Raw genomic sequence first — 14,083 nt, 5'->3', positions numbered from 1 at the left:
TTTTCATCCAGAATGGTCCTGTATTTGGCTGCATCCATCTTCCCCTCAATTTTAACCATCTTCCCTGTCCCTGCTGAAGAAAAGCAGGCCCAAACCATGATGCTGCCACCACCATGTTTGACAGTGGGGATGGTGTGTTGAGGGTGATGAGCTGTGTTGCTTTTACGCCAAACATATCGTTTTGCATTGTGGCCAAAAAGTTCGATTTTGGTTTCATCTGACCAGAGCACCTTCTTCCACATGTTTGGGGTGTCTCCCAGGTGGCTTGTGGCAAACTTTAGACGAGACTTTTTATGGATATCTTTGAGAAATGGCTTTCTTCTTGCCACTCTTCCATAAAGGCCAGATTTGTGCAGTGTAAGACTGATTGTTGTCCTATGGACAGACTCTCCCACCTCAGCTGTAGTTCTCTGCAGTTCATCCAGAGTGATCATGGGCCTCTTGGCTGCATCTCTGATCAGTCTTCTCCTTGTCTGAGCTGAAAGTTTAGAGGGACGGCCAGGTCTTGGTAGATTTGCAGTGGTCTGATACTCCTTCCATTTCAAGATGATCGCTTGCACAGTGCTCCTTGGGATGTTTGAAGCTTGGGAAATCTTTTTGTATCCAAATCCGGCTTTAAACTTCTCCACAACAGTATTACGGACCTGCCTGGTGTGTTCCTTGGTCTTCATGATGCTCTCTGCGCTTTCAACAGAACCTTGAGACTATCACAGAGCAGGTGCATTTATACAGAGACTTGATTACACACAGGTGGATTCTATTTATCACCATCAGTCATTTAGGACAACATTGGATCATTCAGAGATCCTCGCTGAACTTCTGGAGTGAGTTTGCTGCACTGAAAGTAAAGGGGCCGAATAATTTTGCACGCCCCACTTTTCATTTTTTTATTAGTTAAAAAAGTTTAAAAAATCCAATAGATTTCGTTCCACTTCACAATTGTGTCCCACTTGTTGGTGATTCTTCACATAAAATAAAAAAATTATATCTTTATGTTTGAAGCCTGAAATGTGGCAAAAGGTTGAAAAGTTCAAGGGGGCCGAATACTTTCGCAAGGCACTGTATAGGTAGACACTGTCATATTACATTAAATAAACAAAGTGTACACAGGGATTTCACATATCTACTGATAACTTGTTTTGTGGATTTAATGAAATTCCTGCTTGTTTCTTTTTTTGCTCTTATTGCATAAACATTTCTTCAATTTTTACAATATTGAAAATAATGGTTACAGTTAACAGCAGTTATTTAATTTAATGTGCAGACTTCATGTAATGTTCCTAATGTGCATTTGGGGTTTTTGGGTCTTGTGTACAGCTCCAATATTAGAACACAACTGCTTTGGAAGTCATAACGTTTGTCCAGCAGAAAACTGCACGAGAACACAAAACATTGTGCTAAAGATATCTGTGGTGAAATGGACACACATTTTATTTCTTGCAATCATGTCTTATATGCACCATATATATACTTTTTATTTGTAAGTTGGAATTACTGATACAGTATGTATCACAGAAGCCGGGTTGGTCTCCAGTGGAGGGTGATGTTTAGACCCTGTGCGAGGCGGCAAATCCAGAAAGAGGACCATAGACAGGGTTCAGGGAAGAGACACAGGCTTTATTGGTGCTCACAGTGAAGTAGGGAAGTTCGTGCAGAAGTGCGGGGAAAATCCGAAGGCAAACATACCCAAGGAAGTTCAATGGGGAGTATGGAAGCGGTCCATAAGTCCATTGCCGGGAGATCCATCAGGTGACGCAGACAAACAGGAACACAATGCCGAGACAAGAATCCAGGAAATACAGGACTCCCTTCCAAGCCTAGGGCAGGAAGGAATAAACTTCTATAGGGAAGCTAAAACAAGGCACACCGAGACATAATGCGGCTAATAACTAAAAAGAACTAACAACATGAGAAGGTTGGAGCGCCCTCTGTAGGAGAGGATGGTGACCGTAACACTAACAGTATTTAATTAGAGTAAATACCCGTCATCACAAGCAGGATTCTCACGGATGAAAGTAACAGGATATTTTTATATTAGGTTCACTTGCGAATATAAATAGCTTTCAAAAGCTAATTATTACCTCAAAGTTACATTAGTGTAACTATAATCAAAGAGAAACTGTTTGCCTGCTGCTGATTCAATACTAACACGCAACATGTTCTATTTTCAGTTCTGACGCGTTTTTCTAATGATTTCTAATGACGAGTAATGATTTGTAATTGTGAAGCACGGTTTCATATTTTCATGCCCAATTTTTGGAAAATACTTCCTTAAAGCTATTTTTGAAGTAGGTTTCACGGTGTGTGCTGATTTCTTGGAATATGAAGTGAATGAAAAAAAATATTCTTCGAAGAAATGGTGGGCAACTAGAATGATTAAATAGTGCAGTTGCCTTCCTCAAGTTCCACTATTTTCCCTTTCCTTCCTACTGCTCTAAATTGGGGATGCTGACCATCTCCCAGGTGGTGCAGTATTTCTGTGGAGGAAGTGCGGTTTGCCACTTTTAAGTAAAACGCTCTGAGATCCTTTGAGATGAGAAGCGATATATAAATGCACGTAATCTAGTTTTCTAGCACAGTCAATTCATATTCTGGTTTGATTTTATTTTATTTATTTTGGTAGATCTGACACCACTGTCAGTTTATGGAGCACATAGACATAAATGTGAAAACCGGCAGAATTCATCCTTGTCGGATAGAGCAGTAGGGTACAGAATCTCGTTAGTTATAGCAATTCTTGGCAACGCTGGTTCTGGTATGTTAGTATTGTCAGTTATTGTAGTTAAATCCGATTTCGGGTCTGGGGGTCTGAGGTCAGCTTGAAGGACTTGCTGGGAGGGTTCCCCTGGCTTACAGTCTTTGCTGGTGTCGCATTCAGAGGAGAATTCACAGACTTTAATGTCACCTGCTGGCCACGGGAGGGATTGCAGCCCAGAGACAGGGAACACTGGGAGAATGGTGAATTTCCCTGGTACATAGTTTTGCTAAGAAACTGTTGATTTAATCATTTATTTTGGCTCACAAAATATATGTGTATTTTATTTATTATTTAATGTCATTTTGTCTTTCAGTGTTTTATTTTGACTGTCTTGTTTTCGTTTGCTTGAAAGCTTCTCTGCACCATCTGGTAGTTGGTTAGTTCTTGATTGAACCTTAAAACACCTTTATAACAGCCACCCTTGTTTACCTCAGAGCTGATTCAGCTTCGGTAATCAGCAATATTTCTGCGACAGCGGGAAGTCTTGTAATGCACCCTAGTCTTTGTATGTCATGACATTTACTGTGATTTGCATATAAATTGCATTTTCAAAGGGAAGACCCCATTTGCTGAAAAACGTCTCGAAGATTGAGCCAAAACAGAGACCAATAAAAGAAAAAAGAAAAATTCAAATGTGATGTGAACAAAGTTCAGTTTCATTCATTTAGGCATAGCATTTTCAATTTGCAGAAAAACAGATTACTGGCAGATAAGGCATCTAAGTTTAAGTTTAGAAGAAACACAATACAACCTAAAGAAAGTTGAGTTATGAACTTAAATCTAAACAGAACTCATCAATGAAATTAAAAGCAACAGAAGTTCATATAGGATGATGCTGATATTGTGAATTTATTGTGCTATATTATTATTATAAGTAATTTATTTTAAACATGTTCAAATGTATTTGTAAACATTTTTGGAAGCTCCTGAGAATTTTTTGCTTTGTCTGCTTGTACAGTATTTCTGCCTCCGCAGTTACACCGAGAAAGGGTCTATATGAGTAATATAGAAGCACCAAAGTAAATTAGTAAATTAGTTTTCAGCTCTTTCATAGGTAACAGAAAGAAAACATAATCCCAGCCTCCCTGATGAGTAATGATGGTTGGGCAGCAGTTTGGAGAAGTGTCTAAGGTTCTAGACTTGCCACTAAATGCTTGTGAGTTGAAATCTGATGTCAATTCATGTAACCTGAATTGCTCCAGTAAAATGGCCATTGATTAAGTTGAATAAGTGGATGTAAATGTAAGGCACTTTGGGTAGAAGTGTTTTCCGAATAAAAAAATAATACCTAACTTTGTAAGGAAATTTTAATCACATTTTCAATTGGAATAGGTTGCATATAAAATGTGCTTCGACTTGACACGAAGGAAACAAACCATTCACCGAGAGATGTTGAGAAACAGGCTAGGCTACCTTCACCTGAGAATGGCGTTGGACGTGCAGTGGAATTTATGTGCTTTACATTAAATTTAGGGACCGCCAGATGCCTCAGCAGGGTCTACAGCCTGTAGCTATAGACAGGAAGATAATGGCATTATGAATCATACTGTATTTATTGTGATGAAGGCTGGGAGAAAGGGGCTCTAACCCAGCTACTGTATGTGATAATCCGGTATCAATGCCCCTTGTTAATACTAAGCTTTTCGGCGTACGTTTCATATTGCAGATGGCATGATTTATTTAAGGTAGTGGTGCCGACAAAAATTAAATGATGCTGGGAAGGAATGGAAGTTTGAAAGGCGTTTATTTCTTGCTTTGACCTAAAAAAAATCATAATGTCGTAACCTCTGCGTTACTAACCTACAGTACATACTGTATAGGCCGTGTCTTAAAATATGAAAAGTCAAACCAGTCTGGCCCAAAACTGACAATAAATGTGCTGCAAAAGACTGCAAATTGGGTCACCTTCAGGAGAAGAAAAGCCGTGGGAGGTGTTGCAATCAATCAGCAAAGGGTTGAAAGCGAGTTATTCTGGCAATCAGCTACAGGACCCTGCAACTCCTTTCACAGCTAATTATCCAATACCAGAGGGTGTCTGAGCTGGCTCCTGCTTAAAACCGCACAGAAATATGCCTCTATTAAGAAAAAAACAGCCTAAATAAACAGTGATACCACTGAGAAAGCAAATGTAAATTATCTCAAATAACATCCCTTGCTATGTGGATGATGGTATAGGATTTGAGAACAGTTAATTAAGCAATTAACTTAATTTGCATGGAACACACAAATAGGTTTAATCTGTCTAAATGTTTTTTATTATTATTATTATCATGAAATTACCAAAATAACCGAGGGCAGTGTAGTGGGTAAGTCTTTGACAGGCTGGGGGTTCACTGCAGACACTGCGGTTGTGTCAGGGAAAGTTATTTCCGGACCCTATGCAGATGACACAATCCAGGGTAAAGTGAGAAAACACGGGGAAAAAAGCATGCAGGATACGGGGATGAGAATAGGGGGGGCATGTCCATGGAGCACTGGTGGTCGGGGGAGGTGTGGCCGAGGCAAATGATCCAGGGATGAGTCAAACGGGAAATCCAAAACGGCGCAAAAAGTCCAAGGCCAGGCGATCCATCTGCGAACGACGATTAAAATCCAGAACCAGGTCGGAGCCGGCAGGGGAAACTGGAACAGAAACTAAGACCATAATGGAGCCAGGCGCATCCAGGTCCTGGGCTCTGCATTGGTTCCCGCATCATGCGAGCGTTATGATTACCGTCAGTGTCTGGCTTTTAAGGGGGAACTGAAAAGGGGCTGGAACAGGGAACAGGTGGGGGAGATGAAACTAACAAGGAAGGGCTGGAGCGCCCTTAAGAGGAGGGGTAACGATCGTGACGGGTTGTCCCCTTGTGCCAGGTACTTGATCCCAGTTTCTCCAGTCTACCCAGCTGTATGCTGGTCTAATGTCTTATTCTGGATGGGGTAACACGCTCTCTAGCTCACTTAACACTAGAGAAACCAGAATGGGCTTTAGCTCTGGTACCAATTTTGTTCTTTTTTTACTAAAACAATCACAATTACAAAATTCAAGAATAAGTAAACATATTGTGTATAGTTTCTGGTTGTGAGTAGTACCAGCAGAAGACCTCAAACAGATATTCACTGTTCACCAATTCTTACTGATCTTGAAAAAAGGATTAATGTATTCAAATTTACAAGATAGTTATTCCACGGATATTTCCATCTCATCAGAAGATTTATCAGTTTATTTTGAAACATGGCAATTACGTTTGTTTCTCCAGAATAATTAGGAAACTCCACCAGAAAAAAAGCAGACGGTGTTTTAAGGCAAGAATGGTTTAAATCAGCTAAAGTATAATTAGCTTTGAAGTGAATTGAAATGTCACTAGAAGTGCTGCCAGATAGTGACAATTCATTAGTTTCTAAATTACACAGACTTAGCTTGATTGAACTTTGCAAGTGTTTGAACATAAATAGAAAAGGTACGAATAAATTGTGGAAACCTTTGTCTTTTCAAAGTATTGTGTCAAAGATTTCAGACTTAGGCCTTTGCAGTGGAAGTCAGTATATTGTTCCTTAAACTGACGCAAAATGACCCATTGTTATAGTATTGTGTGTTCTTAGTTCTAAAAACGTGCACTTTATTCTCACGACATGAATAAAGTCTGGAAAAGAACTGAGAGTATAAAACAGCTATTTGGTTGTTTCTACATGTATGTACAGTATCAGCTGATTTTATTTCACTCATGTAAACACAATGAATAAATATCACCAAAAATGCTCTTCTATGCAAAATAGAACAAATGTACAAAATGTACAAGACTGTGATTAGACCTGTACTACTATATGGAGCTGAATGCTTGGCAGTTGGAAAGAGGGAAGAGAACTTGATGAGAAGAACTGAAATGAGGATGTTGAGATGGATTCTGCAGATTTCAATGAAGGATAAGATCAGAAATGAAGAAATCCGTAGACGATGTAGGGTGGTGGATGTGGTTGAGAAGATGCGAGAGGCGAGGTTACGGTGGTATGGACATATCATGAGGAGGGACGTTGAGGAAGTAACAAAGAGGGTAATGGAATTTGAGGTGGAAGGTAACAGAGGAAGAGGCAGGCCTAGAAAGAGATGGATAGATTGTGTGAGAAAAGATATGGAGGTATGTGAAGTGAGTGAGGAAGATGTGCTCGACAGAGACAAATGGAGAAGAGCAACCAAAGCAGCTGACCCTAGGACAGTCTGGGACTAAGGCTGTGAAAAAGAAGAAGAAGACGAAGAAGAAGAAGAAAAATGCTCTTCTATTTTAGAATGCCAAGGTATTGCCAGCTCACAACATAAGAGAATTCGCCTAAATAAATCCTAAGTAATATATGCCTTTGCAACCACAGATAACTGTGTTCAGAATGGGGTCAGAGGGACATCAGGACATTGACCTGGCCATCCTAACAGCTCTTCTGAAAGGTAACATCTTACTTCCTCCCATATATCTTCTGTGAAATGTAAATCACACAACATTTCGGCTGCTGAGCCTTCTTCGGGTGTGTTACCACACTCGAAGAAGGCTCCACAACCGAAATGTTGTGTTTCTTTTCTTCTCTTTACAATATTTGTGAAGAGTTTTAAAATCATTTCCACTGCTACAGTATGATTTCATACTGTATAAATATATTTTTTGTGAATATTGTTACTGCGCTTTAGTTTAACGGCCTGTAATATTTTAGAGATATTTTGTCCTAAGTAATGCCAGAGCTATTTCATTTTTATAATATACACACACACCATATTCTAAAGTAACCACTAAATTCCAGAGAGTGGCTCCAGACTAATGAACGTGTAAGAGTGCAGGGAGAGTACAAGCTGTTAACGTATGTCCCCAGACGCAGAGCAAACTGCTCAGGTACTGTCGGTATTGCAGCTTGGACTGTTCATAATGAAGATCCTTGGTTTGGCACATCACAGCTTCGTGTAACATATGGTTAGAGACTTACAGGAATGGGGCTTGAGATTTGAAACACTCTCTCTGTCTCAACTGACATAAAAGTCACTGTATCTGCACTGGAATTATAGAGAGGAGCAGGTCCCAGAGAGCAGACCTGAGCAAAAATCCCTGTCCCACCTCAGTGCCCAGCTGCTGTTATAAATCAGTCTATATAGCAACTAGCAAGAGTCATGAAATAGTAGCAGCATCTGATGTCTTGTAGAGCATTAACCAGCTATCTACGCAAAGCAACACTTGTGCTTAAACGAGAAGACCTTTTACTGTGGTTAAAATATATAATCTATCACATTCTGTTTAGCATACATTCAATATGGAGATGCTGAAATTACATGACCAATGTTAGTGAATAATCAAGTTGTATAAATAAATCTGCATACTGCATAAGGTGTATAACCAAACATGTTAAAGACACGCAGGAGATAGAGTAAGAGAACAATGTACTGTATTAGCAAAGGAAAAATATTTTGTATAATTAATGATTTCGCTGTTCATATTATCCTCATTTTACTTTTTCTTCAAAACTTTTTTAAAACAACCTTTTTTATTTTTGTGAATTTGAGTATACACATTACCTTTGAGGATTAAGTAAACTGGAGCATAAGAAACCTCTTCTCCAATTTTCTCTTCCATTTTTTAACTGTAGAGAACAACCCTGACAGCTGCTTTGGGTCTAATGCACACAGGGCCTCCAGAGACGAGTGTCTTCAAAAATCATGTGGTTTCTTTTAGCTGTAGGGTAACAGGCTAGGATGTGTCCTCTAAACTGAACATAACATATAGCTCAGGTAGCTCTCGTTTACTTTGCAAAATCTCTATTTAAGAGATATTCATTCTATTTCATATTTGCACACACATAGAACATATCTTGAAGATCACACATGAGCAGGATTAGCTGTAGTATTGCATTGAAAATAAGTAGTGGCTGTACTTTAATATGAAACTCACCAATAATTATGTTTTCATGTTGTTTTTAGGAAGAGAAGCGGATACTTAATCTTTGTATTAATTATATTTTTTCCACAATTAGATTTATTAAAATAAAGATTGATACTGACATCTTGGTCAATCTGAAACAGAATGGGATCTTGATTTTAAAAATGGAAGGCAGCGTTCAAGATCTTATATTGTTTCCTGATTTTTTAATATAACACCTAACGGCTAGGGCTGTCATTCCCTCAGCCAGGTGAATTAGTGCCAAACATTGAAATATTAAGTACGCTCTCCCATTATTTTCATTTTCTCAACATGTTAGAATGTCAAGAATTTGACAGAGCTGCTGAGTTAGGGTCTGGCTGAAGAACTGAAATACAAATTTGCATCTATATTCAATTGTATTGCTTCACCTCTTTCATGCTCTGCAACATGTTGTTCTGTGTGCTCTGATTCTTCCATTTTTCCCACATTACATTCTTTTTTGTAGCCTTTGACATTTAGTGTAGCCCTTTAAATCATTTTGTCTTTTCTCTTCCTTGTTTCTTTTCCATTCAGCTTCTTTGTTTTTCATCACTTCTGTTAGTTTTTTCAGAAAGTGCAACGTGTCTCTCTTTCCCATTTATTATTGTCTCGCTAAATAATGGTGTTCTGCTAAAATACACTTAATTTTTTTTCCCAGTCAGTGTACAGTGTTTAGTTACGTTCACACTGTATGGTCTCTTTTGCACATCTTAAATGGCCCAATTCTCTCTGACAGGATGCACGCTGTACAAGCAGAACTGTGAAAAACTGAATGGAAAATGAAAAAATGTTCTCCAGAGCCACTTATGAACAACAGTTGAAGGCTGAAATGATTCAACAGCGTTCTGTGTTTGTCCAAACTTGTGAAAAAATGAATTGCACATTATCTTTATTTTTAAAGATTTTAAGTTAAGGGATCTAGTTAATTCATGACCTGTGTTAGGAGAAAAAGATAATACAAAAATATTGAAGACAATATTAATTTTATACCCGTTTCAATTTGTCAGGAGGGGTTACTTTGAAAAATTCAGCTTCGCTTAATTCCAAATAGTCACCAGAAAAATTATTAAAAAAATAATTTTCCTGTTTTCTTCCATAAATCATTTCCTGAATTCCTCCTTCTTTTTCTGTCGTTCTGCAGGAGCAAATGCCTCTGCCCCAGACCAGCTGAGCTTAGCCTTGGCCTGGAACAGAGTGGACATAGCCCGCAGTCAGATCTTTATTTATGGACAACAGTGGCCGGTAATACACTGTAATACAATTCCGAAAAGCACTGTGATTTTCGGAATTGACAGCTTCTTTTAGATTTTCAGATCAAGTCCTTGGTTAAAGAATTTGAAACATGATTGGCCTCCTGCCTTCATAATTCCAAAAAACATTTAGAGATGCTTTAGAATCCTTCAGTATTGCCAGAAGGATTAAATTACGTTAGTTTCCCTGGTTTCAAAAAATGCTTTTGAATATTAGGGATGAATCCTTCCCAAAGCTGTACACTACTGATTGACAAGCATGTATTAACAGACAAAATAATGGATGGCACCAAAAAATAATATTCTCAGATTTAAGAAAATATTACTTATTGCTTACTTATTCGTATTATAATTCTATAAATATATTTCATTCTTATCTTGAAACAGTATTAATATGCAAGTGTTATAAATGCTTTTGTAATTTTGAAAATGTGAAGAAAGTAAATGTAAAGAAGATGGAAAACGTAACCAGCTGTGTTGGTTCACAGGTGGGATCCTTAGAGCAGTCCATGCTTGATGCCCTGGTGTTAGACAGAGTGGATTTTGTGAAGCTGCTGATAGAGAATGGGGTCAGCATGCATCGCTTCCTCACCATCTCCAGGCTTGAGGAACTGTACAACACGGTAGACCACTGAACTGAAATCACTTATGTTATTCATGGTATTGCAGTAATCCGCTCCACATCATTAAGTCCATTTGAAAGACCAGCGTCGGCAGCTTCTGCCTCTGAGCAAACCCCCAGAGGAAATCTACCGAACCACAGGAATAAAATTAGCATACTGAGCAAATGCTGCTGTAATGGCTTGCTGCCACTATTATCCAGCCTTAGAGCTTGAATCTGAAGAAAAAAACATGCGGAAATACCATTTCCATTAGCATAAATGTGGATCTCAGCAGTAGAAAGCTTTGTCTATGCTACCCAAGACCATTTTCTAAATAGTTACTGTAACCTGCTTCTCACGCTCATTGTCTGTTATTACACCCTATATTCTTAAGCACTTTTGATACAAATTAGATCTGTTCTCCAGTGCAATTGAATTCCATGGGACTGCAGCTGGGGCCGGAACGGTGGCTTGGTGGTTTTTTAATTCCTGCCTCACAGCACTGCCCTTTGTTAACTCACACTCACGGCCCTTTGTTCAATTCTGGACCTGGGGTGCTATCTGCGGGCAGTTTGTAGGTTCTCCCTGTGTTTGTTTGTGTGGGTTTCCCCCGGGTGCTCTGGTTCTGTCCCACAGTCCAAAGACGTACAGGTAAGGTTAATTGGCTTCTGGGAAAACTGGCCGTGGTGTGAGTGTGAGCCCTGGCGTCACTGGCCAGGGTGTACCCTGCCTTGCGTGTGGTGCTTGCTGGGATAGGCTCTGGCTCCCCTGAGACCCCGTACTGGATAAAGTGGTGAGAAGATGAATGGACAGATGGAAAATGAATAACCGCTCTGATAAAAGTGTAAAGCAATCACGTACACTTGGGTATTATCTGGGGAATTAAAGATTAGTCTTACAAACTGTATATATCTGTACAACCCTTTGTATCTGAAGAAGGCGTGCATTTTTTTGGTTTAGTCAATAGCATAGCCATGTATACCATGATTCCAACTAGTCAGCGTCCTGAATGGTGATATTGTTCTTTCTTTCGCTTTGTTTTTTTAGAGACATGGTCCATCAAACACTTTATACCATCTAGTCAGAGACGTCAAAAAGGTAGGATTTATCACATCCTCGTGTGCTTGGAGTGCTCACAGTGTCATTCATGGTGCTTCCATGCACAGTATCATAGTTTATTTGCTGCCTATTGCTTCTGGCTGATAGTGAGCCTCCTCTTTCAAAAATGTAGAAATGTCTGGAGTTCTGGTCTGCCTGACCATTATTTCTTCAAGTCTGATGAAGTAAGTAATGCTTTATTCTGAGTGTCATAAATAAGGTTTCAATGCAGTATATATGATACATATAATACACAAACTCATTAATTGTCAGTCTTTAACATGTAAAAGTCAGTGGACACTGAATATCCAATATCTACTAGTGTTTGAAGACTTCTGATCCTGATAGTCATTTAAGCCAGTTCAGTGATACACAGTTTCAGTACAGCACTTGCTTTTTGTTGAAGAAGAATCAATTGTGTTTTTTTGTTTACATTTCATGTAAATATTTAACCTTTTTATGACTTTTAGAATAAGGCGTTACACACACTGTTTCCATTTGGGCTGCTTCTGCATTGAGGTTTGAGAAACAGTCAGTTCTGCTCATTTCCCCACAGACGGCTGCTTTTCAGTGCATGAGTTTTTATCCAGATGGAGAATCATCAAAATAAATTAATGAAATCCTTAAGTCACTAAGAAGGTATAAAAATATAGCATTAATTTTAGGTTTATTAGTCTGTATTCCTGGTTAGATTATACCCTGTATCTTACTTCAGCTGAACTGACAATTCTTACTTTATGATTAACTGAACAATCTTCTATTTCTTCACTTTGCACATCAATATACATGGCTTGCATTTTTCTATCTATATAAGTAGAAGAACTAGATATATGTCCAGTAATATAAAAAATGCTTTTCATTGGTTTGTACCTTTCTAACGATATTATATTTTTTTAAAAGGAATGTGTAAGACGAGAGTTTCTTTTTTTACACAGGATTTAGAAAAAACGGCATTATGCAACAGAAGCTGTGAGCATAATGTGCCACTAATGGACTTTGTTTGGCAAGATATGCATAATGTGTTTGATTTTACTCTTCTTTGACGGTGTCATGATGTCGTCTGCGTATTTATATACACATTTACACAAAATCTTGAAAAATGTCTTTGTTTTTGCTGAATTTCGTTATTATTATGATTATTATATTATAATTATTCGCAACAGAGACATTTACGATCATTGCTCGGTTGCTTTTGTCTGACCTGTCGCGCGCCTTGCCCAGCTTCTGTCACCTTCTGTGGCACCGTCTGTCACGTGATCCATTTACACTGCCGGGACATTGCAATATTGCCGTTTCCTCTGTCTTCATCATCGTACATCGCTGCAGAAGTCTTTGCTGTAAATGGTGGCTTGCTTCAGGCTGTATGCACAAGTATGAGTTGCTGCCTCTGTCCTTAAAAAAACTACTGTTACTGTGTTTCCCTGTAAAACTGCATACATACATACAAAAAACGACTTGCAATAATCCAGACTTCTTTAAGACACCATCTTTCTGATGTTTTTTAAGCATACAAAAGTACTGATGCATGAGGTTTTAATTATCTAATAGTTGCCAACAATCTGATATTTTAGTGGCCAGGCCAACTTTGGTATATTTTAATATACCATAAATACTTTACTATTATCAGACGTTTTTCTTGTACTGAAAAACAGTTGAATCCGGCCGCCACTCAATGAATGTTAGTGGACAGAAATACTTAATCATATTTCAGAATGACTGGTCAAAATTACATCCCACAAAGATTACGAACGCTTTATGAAGTCCCTGCTCGTATGACTGCCTTTTCAATACTTCCCACAAAATGTTAAATATTCCTTAAGAGGCCACCTGTATTGACTGACAGCAAATTCAAATCTTAAATAGGTTGCTAGACTACTTTAAAAGTGTTTTTGCACTAACTGAGCAACATCTGAGATAAGCTGCATTTTATCTATAAAATAAAATGTATTATACTGTATGTGGTACACCTGCATTACATCCCAGCTTCAAGAGAATTTCAAAATTTGAATTTGCCTACCAAGGTAAAAATACAGTTACTGCGTCAAACTGAAGCATCATTCAAGAAAGAAGAATAGCACCAAAGACCCCAACAAACATTCCACGTTCACAGCTGAAAGTGGATGTAAGGTGCAGTTAGCAAAAAACTGTGTGTACTAATTCTGAGTTGGTTTTCATTATGACTGGATGTTTATTATCTATCTTAAATTCTTTTGAATATGCATTACCGTGTCTCTAAATTGTTTCTTAGTCAATTGATTAAATTGAAGCAAGCTTGAAATTAATGTCTCAAAAAGTTGCTCAGTTAGTGTAAAATCACATTTAAAGTAGTCTAGCAACCTATTTAAGGTTTGAATTTGAATTTATTATCTTATCTATCTATTGGTTTGAAAAACCTTTACCAGGTAAGGTAAACCTGGTAAACCTTTACCAGGCAATGCCAATGCATAAGGCAGTCTATACCATTAC

The 14,083-nt window shown here is 38.4% G+C and overlaps 1 protein-coding gene across 8 annotated transcripts in view; it reads left to right on the top strand.

Moving 5' to 3' along the window:
• The window catches only part of trpm3 (transient receptor potential cation channel, subfamily M, member 3), a 224,582-nt gene that overhangs the window by 186,442 nt on the left and 24,057 nt on the right, over positions 1–14,083 (top strand). For all 8 annotated transcript variants that reach the window (XM_088630092.1, XM_088630090.1, XM_088630091.1 and 5 more), the window contains exons 9-12: positions 7,103–7,175; positions 9,809–9,909; positions 10,406–10,540; positions 11,567–11,617. In XM_088630092.1, coding sequence (XP_088486218.1) covers positions 7,103–7,175; positions 9,809–9,909; positions 10,406–10,540; positions 11,567–11,617 — 360 coding nt within the window. The remainder of the gene's footprint in view (positions 1–7,102; positions 7,176–9,808; positions 9,910–10,405; positions 10,541–11,566; positions 11,618–14,083) is intronic.

This window comes from Lepisosteus platostomus, chromosome 4, assembly GCF_059453375.1.
Source record: "Lepisosteus platostomus isolate fLepPlt1 chromosome 4, fLepPlt1.hap1, whole genome shotgun sequence".
Lineage (NCBI taxonomy): Eukaryota > Metazoa > Chordata > Actinopteri > Semionotiformes > Lepisosteidae > Lepisosteus > Lepisosteus platostomus.
Note: the sequence above shows the minus strand (reverse complement) of the source record. Positions and strands in the feature narration are given on the sequence as shown.